At 47.1% G+C, this 20213-nt stretch overlaps 1 protein-coding gene across 1 annotated transcript; it reads right to left on the bottom strand.

The window, feature by feature from the left end:
• Positions 1-11985: 11985 nt before the first annotated feature.
• On the bottom strand, positions 11986-13559 carry LOC109785560 (putative cyclin-dependent kinase F-2). The gene has a single exon (XM_020344145.3). It carries the CDS (start codon positions 13168-13170, stop codon positions 11986-11988), a length of 1185 nt encoding a protein of 394 aa, XP_020199734.1. The 5' UTR covers positions 13171-13559.
• Positions 13560-20213: the final 6654 nt, after the last annotated feature.

Raw genomic sequence — 20213 nt, 5'->3', positions numbered from 1 at the left:
CATTCAATGCGTGCACGATGGCACGGCAAAGATAAGGTGTTGGTCCTACTCTATTACAAGACTCATTGAGTCCAAAAGGGTGAGGCATTGTTTGATAAGCCGCCAGCAGAGTTACGATGCTTGCTGGGTTGAAGTCTCCGGCTCATCCCTCTCTTCTCCTCCGGCTGTTCCCAAGACCTGGAAAGTTGACGACTTCCAGTCGATGCCGCTCAGAGCTTCAAATTGAGCTTCCTCGTCAATCAACCCCGCCGGGTCAATCTCCGGGGCGAAGGTGTGCTTGCGAGTCGGCGGGATTAAGCTGAGGGCCTCATAGCACGGAGTGGGGATCCTCTGATTCTCTGCATCGTAACCCGGCTGATACTTAGTCAGATCTGTATCATTGCCAATCAGAGTGGCCACCGGGCGTACGATCTTCACACAGGCTGCGAAGTCCTTCTGGTCGAAGGCGGTGCCGTCTTCCTTCAAACTGGGGTAGCCCAGAGCGATGTCCGCCGGGTCTAGCTCTGGAAGGAACGCCTTAGCCCGACTTAGAGCCGCTATGGCTCCGGCTCTTGCAGAGGCCCATCGCAGCTCTTGGATGCATTGAGGAAGAACGGCGAGCCGGCGAAGAACCTCAGCCAGGTGAGTCGGCACCTCGTTGGATAGGGCCACCACAGCCAGAGCACGCTGTGACCCGGTGTAGAGTTGCTCCACCAGGGTGTACACGGCTTTCAGCTTGGTTACCACGCTTTGGTTGAGGTTGGCGCTTCTGGGACCTGTTTAACAGAATAAGATATGCCGCCGACAAGGATGAGTTATGAGGTATACAGATTCTAAACTTGATGAAAGCTGGTGAGATGACTTACTGAAGATTGTGGCAACCATCTGGGACACTTGGCGCTTTAAGCCGGAGAGTTCAGCGGTCTTCTCTGAGAGAGCCTTCTCCGCCTGTTCGGCCCGGTTCACCAGAGTGGCCTTCTCTTCGGCCCAGGCTCTCCGTTCAGCATCAAAGTCTGTCTTCAGCTTTTCTTGCGCAGCAATACTTGACACAAATTTAGCATTTGCTTTCCGGGTCTCAGTTTCTTGCGTCTTCAGCCGGGTCTTGAGATCAGAGATGTCAGCTTCCAACTTCTTTCCAGCGGCCTGCATAATGTCCGGGTTATAGCATGAACAGTTACTATGCAAATTTAAAAGTCCCAAGCGTTTTCCAGGCAAAGACACTTGGCACTTGGGGGCTAATGCATATCGAACGTTCCTATCTACAAATCACCGGTTCATGGAAGTAAGTCGGAACTTAAGTCTACAACATATTTAATCATAAGTCATCGACTTGGGGGCTAGCATGGTAAAAGTAGCTATGCAGTAAGTAAGAAGACAGAAGAGTAATACCTCAGACTTTTGCTGAATCTGGTTCACCATGGCGATCTCTGCATCCCGGCTCTTGTGCACTTGACTGACGAAGCCGGAGACAATCTCTCCGATGTTCAGGTTGGTGTAGTCAGTAAGGTCCAGATTAACCCGGCGGGGCTGTAGCAACTCCCCCTTGGCGGAGCACTTGGCCAGTGCAGTAGGTCTCCCCGGCTCAACAAATTCCGTCCGGGTGATTACCATGTCCGGATCATCTACTGGTTGAGCAGAGCTGGAGGCCTCTGGGTTAGCAGAAGCTTCTGCAGTTGCCTTGTCGGTTGGAGCAGTGGCTTCAGGAGCGGAGGCAGCTGGCGGTTCTTGACCTGCTGCCTCCGGCTCAGGCAAATCCGGCTCTTCAACCGGCTTGGTCTTCTTCGCCCTCTTGGTGAGCTTGGCCTGGGCACTGAAAAGACAGAAAGGTTAAGCACAAAAATGTAAGTAAAGACAAGTACAACAGGGGATGATCATCATTACCCGGGCACGGTCTTGAAAGCCGGCAGGCTTGACTGCATAGAGTCGCCAGAAGAGGGGGAAGTTTCCTGATAATTTGAGTCAGAAGAGTTGAGCGGTTGACGTATAACACCTGCCAAAGGATGAAAAGGGTACAAATTTGAGATCACCTCGGTCCGGCGTTTCCTCGACGCGTCCGGTAAGCCAGAAGAGAGGTTGGCGTCCTTGTTGGTCCGGGTGTGCCACCGGCTCTCATGAGTCTGTCGCTTCAAAATAAATTGAGGATCTTGATAAGCTAAAGGATGTGAAAAGCTTACTTTCCGGGTTACCCTTCGGACTTTCAGCCTTGGCAAGGGCTCCGAGTCGGAGGAAAGTGACATTACCTCTTCAACCACCGGGTTACTTGCGCCGGTGTCATCCTGCTGGTAAACAGTATTGGTAAGGTGGACAGAAATAAATAGCAGATATAACAAGAGCTTACAGGTTCAGGGGTTACCTCTGACTCGGAGCTGTCGCTTAATTGCATCAGCTCTGAAGCAGTAGGCCTACTTCCCTTCTTACGGGGAGCGGCTTTCTTGGCGGCTTTCTTTGCTTTCCTGGCCTTCTTGGCCGCCTCATGGTCATATTTGACCTTCCAGAACTTGTCATCAGCCTGAAAAATACAAGGATGATTTCTTAAAGATTCAGATGACGGTTATCTACAGAAGAAGATAAAATGTTCAGATCAGCGGCTTACCGCTGGGGCTGGGTTGGTCTTGCAGAAGGGGGCTAACCCGGTCCTCCCACAGTCTGCCAGGCTCTCGTTCAAAAGAGCCTTGGTCATATCCTCAGCAACATCCTCAGGGAGATCGTTGCGGCTGTGTCTCTGGGGGTCATCCTTTCGGCCCGTGTACTCGCACATTAAGCCGGGGCGGCGGCTCAATGGGATCACCCGCCACGAGATCCAGACCCGGACCAGATCGATTCCGTTGAGACCATTACCCAGGAGAGCCTTGATCTTGTTGATGGTGGGGAGCAGAGGTTGGCGTTCCGCCTGAGTTAACTTGTTAGACAGCGGGTGAGTTGGCTCCAGACGTGAAGGGCGAAAGCCGGGCAGCGGGCTCTCGTCAGCCGGTGACGTGTCTTGGCAATAGAACCATATCTGGTTCCAGTCCTTTGGGTGACTCGGCGGCTCGGCGTAAGGGAAGAGGCAGTCTCTCCGTCGCTGAATGGAGATTCCGCCGAGTTCCAAACTTGGCCCGTTGGCGCACTCGTTCTGGCGGTTCAGGTAGAAGAGCTCTCTAAAGAGCAGCAGGCTGGGCTCTTCTCCAAGATAAACCTCGCAGAACACTTGGAAATTGCATATGTTGGACACCGAGTTGGGTCCTATATCTTGTGGCCGCAGGTCAAAGAAGTTCAGCACGTCTCTAAAAAACTTTGAGCCGGGCGGTGCGAAGCCCCGGCTCATATGATCCGCAAAAATCACTACCTCCCTGTCCTTTGGCTGTGGTCTCTCTTCTGACGGGTCAGGGGCACAGTAGGACATGACGTCCTTCTTGGGCAGGTAACCTGACTTGACAAAATCCGCTAAAGTCTCATTGGTGACATTGGACCTCATCCAATTGCAAGTGATGGAGGCTTTAGGAGCTTTGGGAGGCATGGTGAAAGTCGGCAGCCTATGATAAAAGGAAACGTCCGGTTTAATTATAAGCCGGAGGAAATTTACAGTTCAATGTTAAAGTGGCGGCTTATGGAGGGGACTAATGACATATATCTAGGTGCATCAGGTTAATTAAGCCGCCCAAGGTATTGAGAGTAATTCGATTGTCTACGGCCTTATCACAGATGAGCTGGAAAATTCTATGGCGCATGGTCTCCTTTGAGCCGGAAGGTTCTACGGTGCGTGATTTCTTTAAACCAGAATTGTAATCCGCCATGAGTCAACAAGTGCAGTTTTTTACTAAGTGTGGTGAAAACAGGTTTCACACATGGCAGTAAATCATTTGGATCAAAATGATCGGTCAAAAGGAAAATTTTTAGACCTAAAAACAGACGCAGGAGAAGTTCTTGGGCTCTGACAAGGCTCTTATGCAGTAAAAAGAGGGCTACTTGCATGTGAAATGAGTGCTAAACAGCTACCGCAGTGGTTCTATACAAGGCTAAGATCAAAAAAGGGCAGTAAAAATGAAAACTACCGGAGCTCGTGGGCGACGGCGACGAACACGGAAGAACAACATGAGTTGAATGTAGATCTGTTCTACGAGGAAGAAGGAACTTACAGAGGCAGGTGAGCTGCGAGGGTTCGCCGCGGTTCTCTGGACGGATCAGGGTGATGCAGCGGCCAAAGTCGACGAAGACGCGGAGCTCTGTTGCGGCGGCGGCCGCGGCGGAGCTTGAGCAGTACGGAAGCAGCGAGAGGAAGAGGACGATTGAAGGGGGAGAATGGAAAGACCTGAGGGTCGGGCTATTTATAAGGGCGAGCTCATAAGTGGGCGCGAGAAACGAGGAGACCACAGCGTGGTTATCTCCCCACGAAACGCCTCGATTTTCGGGATGGCAGTAAAGATAAGATCCGTTGCGGATCTGGTGGAGTAAAAAATGGACTTAATGGAAGATGACGTCACGGCGGATTACCCGGAGTCCAGAGGATGACGTCACGCCGGGTTATGGCCTTCACACAATTGTAAGCCGGAGATTTTCTGTCGAAAGGATTGAAGATTGACATGAGCCGGCTCAAATCAATCTGGGGCCTAATGTTGAGGATATAGACCTTAGAGTCACCCGCCAGGAGGGGCCGGGTTACTCATAATGGTCATTGCCAGAAGCCCGGCGCCAAGCTTGAAGACGGTGGGCCAAAGATGGGCTTAAGACCCGGATATGGCTTAAGGCCCGTAGTTATAATCATTATTATGGTAGAACTTGTAGTGTAAGGCAAGAATAGTTGAGAGTCCGAGCCGGACACTCTTATGAGCCGGCCGGGACTCTGAGAGCTGCTGGGCGTCAGCCTCCCTATATAAAGGGACGACCCGGCAGCGGTTTAGGGACAAGAAAGATCTCATCGAGAGCCAGGCATAGCAGTTAAGCTCCCTGGTCATCGAAACCCTAATCAATACCACCTCAATTGGACGTAGGCTTTTACCTTCACCGCAAGGGGCCGAACCAGTATAAACCCTCGTGTTCCTTGTCCCGTTAACCCCTTCAAGCTTCCTAGCGGTGATGGCTCCACGACTAAGTCCTAGCTTGAGGACATCTACCGTGACAATTCCACGACAGAGGTCATGAAAGAGTTTGACATTGCTGAGTGCTGAAGCAGATCTTCAAGACGATGGCTTCACTGAAAGATTCAAGTTTGACTCCACTCCTCCAAGGAATGCTGTCTTGCGTCAGACTCCCTCTCTTGAAGACTCTGATTATTCTTCCTCAGCTGTAACAGTGAATGCCAGAGTCATTGATGACCAAGATGATGCTACTTCACCACCTCCAACCTCAGCGCGTGTCGACACTGCACCAAGTTCTTCTGCACCGCCAAACCCCAACGATGACCCTGTAGCTTCACCTACTCCTTCTGGGAACGAGTAGCGGCTCTATGTCTTCAAACCTTTTTGGTCCTTACTGACAAAAGGGGGAGAAGCATATGGGTTGATAGTCTTCAAGCGGTTCCATATGGACGGTTGCTTTATATTTTGCCTAGTGTTTACAACTCTCGCTTTTGATACATTTGGTTCTTTGCGTTGTAACACTTAAACTTGATGGTCGTCTGCTACTTGTTTTCTATTCTGTGTGCGATGATAAATTCCGCACGAAGTTATATTGCAGACGTCCATTTTTCATTTTGCATGTCATTATCTTCGTTATATCATATCATGCATGATGAATTGTCTTCATAAGTTGAAAAGGATCTCCACAAGCACAACCTGCCATGTGCATTTGCATTCCAAAAGCAAATTACTTATATGCACATCTTCAAGGGGAGCCTGTTCCTACGTATGAAGACAATACCTTTAACCTTTACAATTTCACATACTTTTATCCCCGTTGAAAACTTCAGCCAGTTTGTCATCAATCACTAAAAAGGGGAGATTGTAAGTGCATCTAGTGCCACCCCTAGTTGGTTTTGGAGTATTGACGACAAACCTGGTTGAGGGACTAATGTGTTTGTGAGAATTGCAGGATAACACAGGTAGTAGTCCCTCATTGATTCGGTTTACCTACCGGAGATGACCCCTAAAAATGTATGAAGACATTGAAGACAATGGTGGTATGTGAAGATATTCACATTGAAGTCTATGACAAGAGAAGACATCACGTGAAGACTATGGAGCGCGAAGACTTAGTTGTTTCATTGTTTCCTTTTCTTCTTTGTTGAGTCATAGGAACCACCGTACTGTTAAGTGGGGTCCCAGTGAACAAATTCAGAGTGACTGAAGTGATGCTCAACCAAATCCTATGTCTTCGAGCGAAGACAATGAGAGCAAATCTTATCCAGAGTTGGATGAGTCAGCTTTACTTGTAGCCCAAGTCAAGCTGCCGCGTGTGTTTGAAATCTGACCGTTGGAACACATGTCAGTTCCTTAGTGACCCAGGGTCATTTCGGACAAATAAGGTCGGGTTGCCTAGTGGCTATAAATAGCCCACCCCCTACACCATAAATTGGTGGCTGCTCAGAGTTAGTGCACGGCTTTTGTCGTTTGAGAGCAACCCACCTCCGAAGCTTTTGAGAGAGAGAAATCCTTGCAAGGACAAAGCCCAAACACCCAGAGCCAAAGAGTGTTAGGCATCACTGAAGTCTTTCTGTCCGCGTGACCTGAAGACTTGTTACACTAGAGGAGTGTGAATCCTCCAGCCGGTTAGGCGTCGCGTTCTGAGCATCCAAGAGTCATTGTGGATCGCCGGTGAACGAAGTCTGTGAAGGTTTGGAAGTCTACCTTGAAGACTTACCAGAGTGATTGGGCGAGGACTGGGTGTCCTTAGCTCAAGGGGAATAAGGTGAAGACACGGTCTTCTGAGTTAAATCTCAGCCTCCCTAACCAGACGTACAGTTGTCCCAGCAACTGGAACTGGTCCAACAAATCCTTGTCCTCACCAAGCGACTGGTTCTATCTTCTCCCTCTCTTTATTTACAGTTTGTCTTCCTGAAGTCATTGCCTGCCTGTGTTACCTGTTTGACTTCACTGTGTGACTTCTATTGTTGTTTGGCTTCATACTATCTTCCATCCTGATCTTTACTACCAAGCTGCTATTAGTCTTCGTGCTTTCACTTCATTGAATACTTGACTATGGCTTGCTTAGTGTAGTCTACCTTCCGCTGCATATCAATAGTTTCATTTCTATTGTTTGTCTTCGAAACTCTCATGTTTTGAAGACTCTCATAAAAATCGCCTATTCACCCCCCTCTAGTCGATAACTAGCACTTTCAGAGATCATCTTATAATGCTACCGTCAATCAAAGCAAAATAAGATGCATAAAAGATAAACATCACATGCAATCAATATAAGTGATATGATATGGCCATCATCATCTTGTGCTTGGATCTCCATCTCCGAAGCACCGTCATGATCACCATCGTCACCGGCGCGACACCTTGATCTCCATCGTAGCATCATTGTCGTCTCGCCAATTATTGCTTCTACGACTATCGCTACCGCTTAGTGATAAAATAAAGCAATTACAGGGCGATTGCATTGCATACAATAAAGCGACAACCATATGGCTCCTGCCAGTTGCCGATAACTCGGTTACAAAACATGATCATCTCATACAACAAAATATAGCATCATGCCTTGACCATATCACATCACAACATGCCCTGCAAAAACAAGTTAGATGTCCTCTACTTTGTTGTTGCAAGTTTTACGTGGCTGCTATGGGCTGAGCAAGAACCGTTCTTACCTACGCATCAAAACCAGAACGATAGTTCGTCAAGTTAGTGCTGTTTTAACCTTCACAAGGACCGGGTGTAGCCACACTCGGTTCAACTAAAGTTGGAGAAACTGACAGCCGCCAGCCACCTGTGTGCAAAGCACGTCGGTAGAACCAGTCTCGCGTAAGCGTACGCGTAATGTCGGTCCGGGCCGCTTCATCCAACAATACCGCCGAACCAAAGTATGACATGCTGGTAAGCAGTATGACTTGTATCGCCCACAACTCACTTGTGTTCTACTCGTGCATACAACATCTACGCATAAACCTGGCTCGGATGCCACTGTAGGGGAACCTAGTAATTTCAAAAAATTTCCTACGCACACGCAAGATCATGGTGATGCATAGGAACGAGAGGGGAGAGTGTTGTCCACGTACCCTCGTAGACTGAAAGCGGAAGCGTTAGCATAACGCGGTTGATGCAGTCGTACGTCTTCACGATCCGACCGATCCAAGTACCGAACGTACGGAACCTCCGAGTTCAGCACACGTTTAGCTCGATGACGTCCTGCGAACTCCGATCCAGCAAAGCTTCACGGGAGAGTTCTGTCAGCACGAAGGCGTGATGACGGTGATGATGTTGCTACCGACGCAGGGCTTCGCCTAAGCACCGCTACGATATGACCGAGGTGGAATATGGTGGAGGGGGGCACCGCACACGGCTGGGAGAGATCAACAGATCAACTTGTGTGTCTTTGGGGTGCCCCTGCCCCCGTATATAAAGGAGCTAGGGGGGAGGCGGCTGGCCAGGAGGAGGGCGCGCCAAGGAGGGAGTCCTACTCCCACCGGAAGTAGGACTCCTTCTTTTCCTAGTTGGAGTAAGAGGGGAGAAGGAAGGGAGAGAGGAAGAGAAGGACAGGGGGGCGCCGCCCCCCCTCCTTGTCCAATTCGGACTAGAGGGGGAGGGGGCGCACGACTGCCCTTGGCCGCCCCTCCTCTTCTCCCACTAGGGCCTATGAGGCCCAATTAACTCCCCGGGGGTTCCGGTAACCCCCCGGTACTCCGGTATATGTCCGAAACCTTCCGGAACCTTTCCGGTGTCCGAACATAGTCGTCCAATATATCGATCTTTACGTCTCGACCATTTCTTGACTCCTCGTCATGTCTGTGATCATATCCGGGACTCCGAACTACCTTTGGTACATCAAAACACAAAAACTCATAATACCGATTGTCACCGAACTTTAAGCGTGCGGACCCTACGGGTTCGAGAACTATGTAGACATGACCGAGACACGTCTCCGGTCAATAACCAATAGCGGAACCTGGATGCTCATATTGGCTCCCACATATTCTACGGAGATCTTTATCGGTCAAACCGCATAACAACATACGTTGTTCCTTTTGTCATCGGTATGTTACTTGCCTGAGATTCGATCGTCGGTATCTCAATACCTAGTTCAATCTCGTTACCGGCAAGTCTCTTTACTCATTACGTAATGCATCATCCCGCAACTAACTCTTTAGTCACATTGCTTGCAAGGCTTATAGTGATGTGCATTACCGAGAGGGCCCAGAGATACCTCTCCGACAATCGGAGTGACAAATCCTAATCTCGAAATACGCCAACTCAACAAGTACCTTCGGAGACACCTGTAGAGCACCTTTATAATCACCCAATTACGTTGTGACGTTTGGTAGCACACAAAGTGTTCCTCCGGTAAACGGGAGTTGCATAATCTCACAGTCATAGGAACATGTATAAGTCATGAAGAAAGCAATAGCAACATACTAAACGATCAAGTGCTAAGCTAACAGAATGGGTCAAGTCAATCACATCATTCTCCTAATGATGTGATCCCGTTAATCAAATGACAACTCATGTCCATGGCTAGGAAACTCAACCATCTTTGATCAACGAGCTAGTAAAGTAGAGGCATACTAGTGACACTATGTTTGTCTATGTATTCACACATGTATTATGTTTCCGGTTAATACAATTCTAGCATGAATAAAAAACATTTATCATGATATGAGGAAATAAATAATAACTTTATTATTGCCTCTAGGGCATATTTCCTTCAGGGACACGGTGCTTCTCAAACTACAACCCTTTATTCAAACATCCGTGGCGCGGAGACCGTTCGAAAAGCTGGCATTTCGCTATTATGGGCCATCCACTGTCCAAGCTCTAGTGGGAGCAGTTGCTTATCACCTGAACCTGCCGGAATCCAGCAAGATCCACCCGGTGGTGCATGTGTCGCTTCTCAAAAAGGCAATCGGGGCAAAGGTGCCGGTCAATGAAAAATTACCACCAGATAACTTTGTTTCGCAGGCAGAACAAGAACCCCGACGCGTGGTCGATCACAAGACAGTCCGTTCGGCAGGTAGCCTGCGTCCCCGCGTCCTGGTCCAGTGGAGCAACCTGCCCAGATCCTTGGCCACCTGGGAGGACCCGGAGGTGCTGCAGCGCCAGTTTCCAGTGCAGCCACCTTGGGGACAAGGTGGCCTTCAAGCGGGGGAGTCTGTCACGACTGACATGGCCGTACCGAACCAGGCACGAGACGCTGACGATGAAGGCCCAAAAGACATGCCACAAGAGGAGAAGGATGGAGGCGAACCGCTGACTAGTGGACCAGACGACAGGCGTGTGAGATGTGTGTGTATGTGTGTTGTTTTTTTTTGTGTGTGTGTGTGTGTGTGTTACAAGCAAGTTGCGGACCCGAGTAGGGGCATCAAGTTTATTGTAATCAACAAAACTACGAAGAAGCTGTCCTTCTCGCTTATCGACATCCTTCTTTCCCTTCCTGCCCACCTACGTCCTTCTTCTCCCTTGGGATCTAGATCGGGCCCGTGACAAGGACTTACCCGAGTTAACTACAGTTGCGAAGCAAGCATCAGCGGAGCACGTAGCCGTGCCGGAAATCAAACCCAAGTCGTCGTCTTCTTGAATGTCGTTGATCTCCTTTTGTGAGTGTATCTTAGCCGTTCGATCCTAGGACCTGTGGGTTATGGGCCCACCACGCTTCCATTACGCCACTCTTATTCTTGTTGCAAGGGTTCTGAAACTTACTTGAGTACATCGTTTGTTATAAAAGAGCTGCCTTCTCCTGCCATTTGTACATCGTTTGCTTGGGATTCAGCCGGGCATGTAATTCTCACCTACTCGTCCACTTACCTATCTGGGGCCTGCACGTACCTGTTTGCCTAGTGCGTCCAGCCTCGCACATGTAAAATGACGTCTCTCTTCCTAGATGATGCTTGAACAAAGCAGATACATAGTTCGCACCATAGTTTCACATTTCACTGCATGCATATGCATGGTGCCGGTTGATGGTGATGACGAAGACGCCGGCGACCAGCATGCGGTGAAGATGCATGACGCTGCAGGTCTGCAACCAGCAAAAACCCTATGCACGAGCTCTCTAACTACCACGAGGTGAGAGCATGTAATCAATAGATTTAGCTTCCTCCTACTTTTTAGAAAAGGAGCTTCCTCCTACTTACCTCCAAAAGTTTGTTTAAATTTATTGTCACACTATTACGGAAACTTATTCCGATAACTTTCTAAACCCTTGAATTTGGTTCATTCTCCCTGCAGTATTACTGAAACTCCAAGTGCATCATCGGGTTGCGCTGGTCCACTAAGCTCTTGAATTTGGTTCATTCTCCCTGCAGGAATTCTTCGACATCTCCATGTGTTGAAGATCCGACAGGTGCCATACTACCGTTATCATGTGTAGCTAACTTAAAAAATAAAATACTCCATCCGTTCCTAAATATAAGTCTTTCTAGAGATTTTAATATGAACTACATACGAATGTATATAGACATACTTTAGAGTGTAGATTCACTCATTTTGCTCCGTATGTGGTCTATATTGAAATCTCAAAAAGACTTATATTTAGGAATGGAGGGAGTACATATTGAAATCTTAAAGAGTAGTAAAGAAATTTGCATACGAAAAAAGATGCCGGAAACAATTGCTGTACCTCTAGACATCTGTTGCTTAGAACATTTGTACGTACTAAATACTACTGAGGATCTGTAAAACAGCACAAATTGTGCATTGTAATTCAATAACAACTGAGGATCTGCAAACAACATGCCAGCATGCTAGCACTCAAATGGATCTCTCAACAGTACACACATCTCTGATTCTCTGAACATGTGCAAAATGGCACATAGAATTCAGAAAAGCAGGCCAACACTAATGGCCGATCCGGCGATCAACTTCTACTGGATGGCTCATCCAAGCACAGTTACATCAAGAAAGTTTATGCTAGCTTTTACATACATGGCTTATCTAATTACACTCGTTGCGCTGCGTTCCACACAGCCGCTGGAATTTTGAGTAGATTCTTCTCTGGCATCGCCGGCGGAATGAACTTGATCCTTGGTGCCTTCTTTTCCGACAGAGCGTCGACATTCGCAGCGGCGGCGGCGGAACGAGGAGCAGCGAACCATGGCTGCTTGAGCGCGGCGGCTGCCGTCAATCGCTTGTCTGGGTTGCACGTGAGGAGCCCTTGCAACAACCGGAATCCTTCCTCGGACAGCTTCTCTTCAGGGAACAAATCCCGCAGCCGGCTGTGGTTGTGCCCCGCCGGTAGCAGTCGCAGCGCCTCGGTGGTGTGCGGCAGCGACGTGAACCCTGGCCACGTCCTCTCGTCCGGCACCCCGAGCACTCGGAAGATGCTCCACAGCTGGTATATGTCAACCTTTATCTTGTTGTCGTCGTCGTCGTCATCTTCGCCGTCGCACGCGAACAAGGTCTTCCCGGTGAGCAGTTCGGCAAAGACGCAGCCGATGGACCACGTGTCCACGAGCGCGTCGTAGTCCCGCTTGCCCAGGATCATCTCGGGCGCCATGTACGACGCCGTGCCGGCCTGGCTGTACGGTGGCTTGTCGGACAAGGAGATGGCCAGCCCGAGGTCGCAGATCTTAACTAGCTCCCTGGTTTCCCCGACGAGGATGTTGCCGGGCTTGATGTCGCGGTGGACGACATGGCGGTCGTGCATCATTTCTGCTCCGGTCAGAAGCTTCCACATGAAGTCGCGCGCCATGGATTCCGGGAGCGGCTGGCCGGCGCGCCTGTCCTCGAGGCTCGAGGCCTCGACGTACTCCATGGCGAGGCCGACGTCGCCTGTGTCCGGGCTGTGCAGCAGGCCCTCGAAGCCGACGACGTAAGGATTTCCTTCGCAGGCCTCGAGGAACCGTGCCTCCCGATAAAGATCTTCGACGTCGGGGCCCTCCTCGGTGTCGTCCGGCGAGGAGAGGAACTTGACGGCCAAGTCCTTCTTGGTGACTTTGTGGCGCACCCTGAGGACGACGCCGAAGCCGCCTTGGCCTAGGCTGTTCACCTGCACGTAGTCGTCGGTGCTCCCGATGAAGGCGCGGCTCCTCTTGCAGCGCGTCGGCGATTGTTGATGTTGAGCCGTCGTGGCGTGGACGGCGTCGAGGACGGCAGCAGGTCGCTTGCGGTTGCAGGCGGCCATGGCGCTCGATCGACGAACGAACTGCTTTGGTTGCCGGAGAGGGCGGCCGAACTAAGCAACAAGCAGAGATCGATGATGGCCGGAGAAGGGAGGACCGGAGGAGCTTCCGTGTGGATGGATGCGCCCGTGGATCCGTAGTATTTACCTACAGGAGCTAGCGAAGGCGCAATGGGATTCGGATTCAAGTTGAGATGAGCTGAGTACTTCCTACGCGCTGCGCTGGCATGCGTAGGGAATTCAATCCGAGTTACGGCGGAATCCAATCCGAGTTGCGGTGGAGCCTCGTTGCCTTGCCGCCCGCGTTTTTGCTTGGAACTCGGCTTCGTTTCCCCGCGCGTTTACGCCGGCGGCCACCATTTGCCTTTGATGGTAGCTTTTTGGGCTTTGCTTATCATCCTTTTCTGTGTATAAACACTAAATCATTTCATATGCTGACAACTGTACTAGATCAAGATCAACACTAAATCATTTCAGTGGGAGATTCCATTTTCAGCCCAACATGCATCCCCATGTACTAATATCTTCACGATTAACATTAGTTCTATGCATGCATGGTTCCTGTTCTTCGTTTTCCTGACTTGATTCCCCTGCTTTCTCCAACTGCATTTTCTTTCTTGCGCTGCATTCATTACTGGGAGAGCAGCATGAAATGGAGTTGATTGTCTTATGTGTGCAGTGTCAAGGACAAAAAAGTGGATTAATTAAGCAGCATCAGCACAAAAACACAAAGTAAGCACAAATAAGAAACAACACACAAAAGTGGATCGCTTGGGGTTTTCTGTTTTTCCTCGTCTGCACATAGCTTTGGTTTTACATGGCTTTGCTATTTATCGGCATGTTTTTGTGTGCGTGTGTTGGTGTTGACTGTGCCTAATTATGCAGAGGCCGGATGTGTGCTCCTTATGTTTGTATCCTCTTAATGTTTCACTTTGAGCTAATAAAATCCATCCTTTGTCGAAAAATAAGAAACAACACACAGTAATATATTCTCTATCAAAGTGTCAACACACGTCTGTTTACATAGGTTTGAGATTAGCTCAGCTTACACTTACAGTGGCTACTTTTGCTTCGGCCGGTGGTACAAAATGTTACTACCTCCATCCCTACATAGATGGCGTATAAATTTCGGTCAAAAAGTCAATGCTTCCTAAGTTTTGACCAAGTGTATATAGAAAAATAAGAGGATAAACAATTCCAGATCAAATCAATATATCCATCATTAGATATATATTCATAATCTATTTATTCAATACTGTAGTTTTTGAAATTTTCTTCTATACATTTGGTCAAACTTAGAGAGAGTTGATTTTTTGACCGACACCATCTATTTGGGGACAAAGGGAGTACATGCGAATATGCTAACTTAATCAGCATATATTTGAAGTATTAGACATGGATGCCAAATTGTTTGAACAATGATGTAAAACACAAACATGCCAGCTAGCAATTCGAACCAGATTAAAAGGAAAGAACGGAAAAGAAAATTCCTGATTGAAACTGAATATTTCTTATATCAATACCCTATTTTTTCATAATACAAGAACATTTTTTTATACATGAATATATTTATTTCACATACATTAACATTATTTTATATCGCAATTCCATATAATGAGCATTCTTTTTACTATATATGAACAGTTTACCCTAATGTATGGGTTTTTCTTTTTAGTAGATTTTTTTAGTATATGTATATTTTATCATTTCGCAACACATAATATTCTTTTAAAATGATTAATTTTTTTCCATAAAGTATGTGTAAGTTTTGATATTTCTAGAAAAGAGGAAAATGTGCTTGTTAATGCGTGCTAGTTGTTAGCCTATTCCAGGCTCCTTGCCGCTATAATGCGCACCTTGTGCAATACTGGGTCGGGCCCATTTTTCCGATTGTGTGTTTTTTGTCGATTTTCTTTCCTTTTCCCATTAATTTCATGTTGATTTTTCTTTTTCTCCATCGGTTTTTAGTTGGGTTTTCCCATGTTTCCCATTTTTAATTATTTTTATGATACATGAATGTTTTTCCAAACCTGGCATTTTCTAAAAAAACATGAATTATTTTATAGTTTTCCAAAAAAATTTGTCTAAATACACAAACAATTTTTAAAGTACATAAACGTTTTTGATACATATATGAAAATATAACAAGGGACAACCATGTCTTCAAATATATGAGCATTTCTATTTTATTTTTACTATATATGAACAATTTACCCGACGATCGGAAGAGCATGATAGAAAGCGTCACTTGTTGCCTCGGAGGGCAAGGCGGTGCAGATTTATTTTTCAAGAATGCTTCGGGAACCGGTTATGATCCCGACCTTCTTTCAGAAACAGCGGGCTGAGTTCTACCTCGACCTAGAAGTAGTCGAGCTCAAGGATCAATGCAGGGGTGCCTCACGAGACCGGATGTCAGATCACGAGCCATGCCCGAGGCACCCTGAGGCATTATGCGGCCCCGACTATCGGTCCGGCATGTGGGTCCTCAACAAGGAAGGATCTAGAAGACTTGCCATACAAGATGAAGAAGCCGAATTCGAGGAGGACTCCTCCACCGCCTTAGCCGACTAGGGATCTTGTAAACATTAGACCCAAACACAATCTCCTCTGCCTTCGCTTCCATCATCAGTTCCAACGCATGCATCATGAGAGCTTTTTGGCTCGAAACCATGAGCATATCTCTTTGCACTTTTCCAACAAGAGCTCATCGTCGGCACAGAACTTTTCCATTGCTAACCGGCCAACATAATTGATTAAACCCCAAAAACATTACCCGGGGGGGGGGGGGGGGGGGTGTTCAAACTAACTAATTAGTTCACAATTTGTGAAATCATTATTCCAATTCACTCAATCCAATGGCCCTATCAACAAATCCTATGCATATTCACTAGATTTTTTAGGACTATTTACTTGGGAATAAACAAGGGTTTTCTAGTGTTAGGATTTGATACTTACCAGATGGCCAAGGGCCTCGTGCTCCTCGAATCGATGGGCCAAAGGGCGATGCTATGCACCAGGTACCTCCGTCATCGAGCTCTCCTCAGGAAGACGGACGGAGTGGGTGGCGAGGGAACAACGACGACGGCGGCTGCGCGAGGGGGGGGGAGGGGGGCTGTGTGGTGGCAAGCGGCTAAGTGGGGGTCGGACATGTGGGTCGGGCTATTTTAGGCGAGAGACAGTGATAGCCCAAAACTAGGTCCCACTCGTTAGAAGCTGCCTCGACCCAAGTGCCATAAGCGGCCGCGGCCCACCTGTCATAAGAGCCCAGGTCCCACTCGTCAGTAACTGCGATAGGTAACGGTGAACTTCTTTGACCAGACGTCAAGGCTCCGTTTGAGCAATTGTGAGAATGAACCGAGTGAGGAGGGGACAAGTGAGGAATGTTTGTTGCCATGGGCAAATCTGAGTAGAACTAAGGAACCGAGGGTACGAGAATAGAAATCCCTTGTTTAAACTTTCGCTTCGTTTATTTGGATTGAAACAACCAATCGAGTAGAAACTTTGCTTTTGCAAGAGTAAGGTTTTTTAGAGTGCTTATCCAAAGGCTACGCATTGGTGTTGATTGTTCGCCTTTCGTTCTTGGATTTGCTTCGCTAGTTATCTCCTTCTCCTCCAATTCATGAAGATATAGCAACCATATGTATCCCTTTGGAGTATTGTGACCATCAATACAATGTTGTGTTGCTGCTAGATGTAGTTCCATGCCATCCTTCCCCACTCTTAGCTTTAGTTTCTACATACATCATGGCTTGACAGCGAAGCCCAATCCCCCAGTTTCGCCAAAAGACCTCTGCGTGTTGTCATTCAACTCCACACAAGCCTGTCGTTGGGCTACTTGCGTCCGAAGTTGACGCCGGCTCCATACTGGGTTATAGATCAAAAGCGGAGGGAGACCAAGAGATGATATTATTGTGATTTACGAAGGCAACGATATTTCGCAACTTAGATAGAATAGAGATTGTCTTGTCTAATTAATTTAGAATATTATTGGTCAATATTACGTACACAGAGGAATGTGAAGACAATAACTAAAGACTGATTTGAAGAGGATTGTTGGAACCTCAATCAAAAAGATTTTTTTCTTTATCAAAAAATATTTTGCTAAAATCTAACAGAATGACGCAAAATAAGTGCAACAGAAAATAATTAGTAGCGCTCGAGGAACATAGATAAAATACTTTGTCTCGTTTCATAAAGTAAAATAAAAATACTACCACTCATCACTCAGTTATGTTAGCTACACAGCAGGAGCCGAATATGATGAAGGCACAAATCTTTCCCTCATCTCATTAAATAAAATACATTAAGTTTCCTTTGAGAAATAAAATACATTAAGTAGCCACGCTTCTACCCGTCACTTTTTTCGGCACTCAAATCTATTAACCAACTAGTAACACAAACAACGCTAAAATATAAAAAAGTTATATTGAAGACCTTGGGGTCTATCGCCTTCACCCCCCTCTCGAACGGGTCGATGGTGCGACATTGCATGTCGCTCTAGCGCTGGAGCCATACTGCCATTGTTGATAGAGGATGGGAAGTCATCAAGGACAGATCTCTCCAGACCAACGCCCTAAGTAAGAAACCGTCGCACTGGAAGAGCCGCAACCAAACCTCTTATTTCTCGCGGGCCTCACACCAGCACCGGAAGCTGCATCGACGTGAAGGAAATGAAGCCAGAGGACCAAACTACAAAGGGAAGTAGCCGCCGTGTCGGAATGGCCTAGGAGAAAATACGCCCTCGACCCATTGATGCCGCTGCAAATGGCACTGTCGAGTTGGGGAGACTTGAGTGAACCTTATTCATCGAACTGGCGCCATCACCACCAACAACGGGGTGCCACCAAAGGGGACTTTATTGAGCACCGCCACCGCCACCATCGGAAGGGCCAAATCGACGCACAACAAAAACCTACCTAAAAGCCTTAAGTCAGGGAAAGCTGCAACTACATGCAGTAGATATGGACCTATCTACACTCCCACATCAACAAAGCGCGTGGAAGAATCGCGAACTGTTGGCGGAGGAGAGGTGGTGGCATGATGCGTCCATGAATCGCCTCTCCTAAGGTTTGGAGAGGAACAGTTGGGGAAAAGGATGCCTTCTTCCATGCCACTTCGATATTTGTAGTTTTTATCTTGGAACTTACTTTTCTGATGATTGTGTTATGAACTTCTGATCATTCGTGCACGGCTTCACACAGACACACATGGGCAGCCATATTGGCTCTATCTACGAACATGACTGAACTGAAAGGAACCAAGTTCTTGAATTTCATTCCCTCTGCAGGTCATCTTCCACAGTTTGATGTGTCGAAGATCCGACGAGTACTCCCTCCGTAAAGAAATATAAGAGCGTTTAGATCACTAACGCTCTTATATTTCTTTATGGAGGGAGTACCATACTAGCATGTGTAGCTTACTTAAAAGAAAATACATGACATACTTCCTTTTCCTATCAACTCCCCCCATTAAAAAAATAAGTGGTGTGGTTTAGTTCAAATATTGAACTAAAACCACGCCACTTATTTTCTAACGGAGGTAATATTTCAGAGTACAGAAATTTGCATATGAAAAAGATGGTGGAAACACATACACTGAGGTACAAGAACAAGTCCAATTGCTGTACTAGTACCATTATTAAAGTTATAAGTACTCATGAAATCTGCACCAGCTAGCAGGACATTTTAACCATCAATTCATCCATCATTCCACATTTCTGTTGCTTAGAACATTTGCACTACATATTTATCACCAATTCAGGATTTTGGAAAAAGAATGCACAAATGGAGCACTATTAACTCAATAACAACTGAGCATCTGTAAACAACAGCACTTCGATGGATCTATCAACACTACGTCACAATTTACACATCTCTGATTCTCTGAATGTGTGCGTAATGGCACATACAATTCAGAAAAGCAGGCCAACGCTAATGGGCGATCCGGCAATCAAGTTCTACTTCATGGCTCATAGGTAGTTCATCCACTTCCAAGCACAGTTACATCACGAGAGTTTATCCTAGCATTTACATTTTTTGGAAATGGAGGTATACCCCCGGCCTCTGCATCATGATGATGCATGCGGCCCTTTTATTAAAAATTCAGAAAGTATCATCATAAATGTCTTACAGCTCGCAAACGGAGCAAAACAGAGCACAAAAACTGAAAAATACAAGTGGACAAAGACAACCGATACGGTGATAATAAGGACAAGCTCCCTAGACTCCTATCCTGTTATGCGAAAGCCATCCGAACCGGTTGAATATAACCCGAGCCACCATCTCCCATTGGTTGCACCCAGTAACCAAAGGCTCCCTGGAGTCCATAGAAGTGAGTAAGGACCACGCACGGATCCAAGCTGTAGCTCTGAAGATAACCTGCAAAAAGTTAAGTTGTGTTGTCTGTTAAAAATCATATTGTTTCTGCAGTTCCATATAGCCCATAGTAACGCACATATTCCAATCCGAATATGAGCTGCCGTGATCTGTTCAACCCCAGCTAACCACGTCCCAAACAAAGACGCAACATCTACTGGAGGATTGATATTAAAAGCTATATGAATCGTTCTCCAAAGTAACTTGGCAAGTGGGCATTCAATGAATAAATGTTGTATTGTCTCATCCTGAGCACAAAAACAACACCGCGAGTTACCTACCCATTGCCTCTTAAGTAAGTTGTCCTTTGTGAGTATGACTTGCTTGTGGACAAACCACATAAAAATTTTAATCCGCAAAGGAACCTTAACCTTCCATATATGAAGTGACCGTGAGATGGGGCCATAATTAATCAGATCCGTATAAAAGGATTTCACCGTAAATATCTCATTTTTAGTTAACTTCCATTGTGTTGAGTCCGGCATGTCGGAGAGTCGAACTTCAATCAATCTCCGAACCAAGTGCATCCAGGCTGTCCATCTCTCATCCACTAACGTATGTCTGAACTAGATGTTCAAGGGATAATTAATGGGAGAGATTTTCACTTCCCGGCCTCTGCACCAACCAGGGATGCATACGACCATTTTAGTATGAGTACCAAGATAAACATGG

The sequence above is a fragment of the Aegilops tauschii genome, chromosome 4 (assembly GCF_002575655.3).
Source record: "Aegilops tauschii subsp. strangulata cultivar AL8/78 chromosome 4, Aet v6.0, whole genome shotgun sequence".
NCBI lineage: Eukaryota > Viridiplantae > Streptophyta > Magnoliopsida > Poales > Poaceae > Aegilops > Aegilops tauschii.
This window is presented reverse-complemented; position numbering and strand designations above follow the sequence as displayed.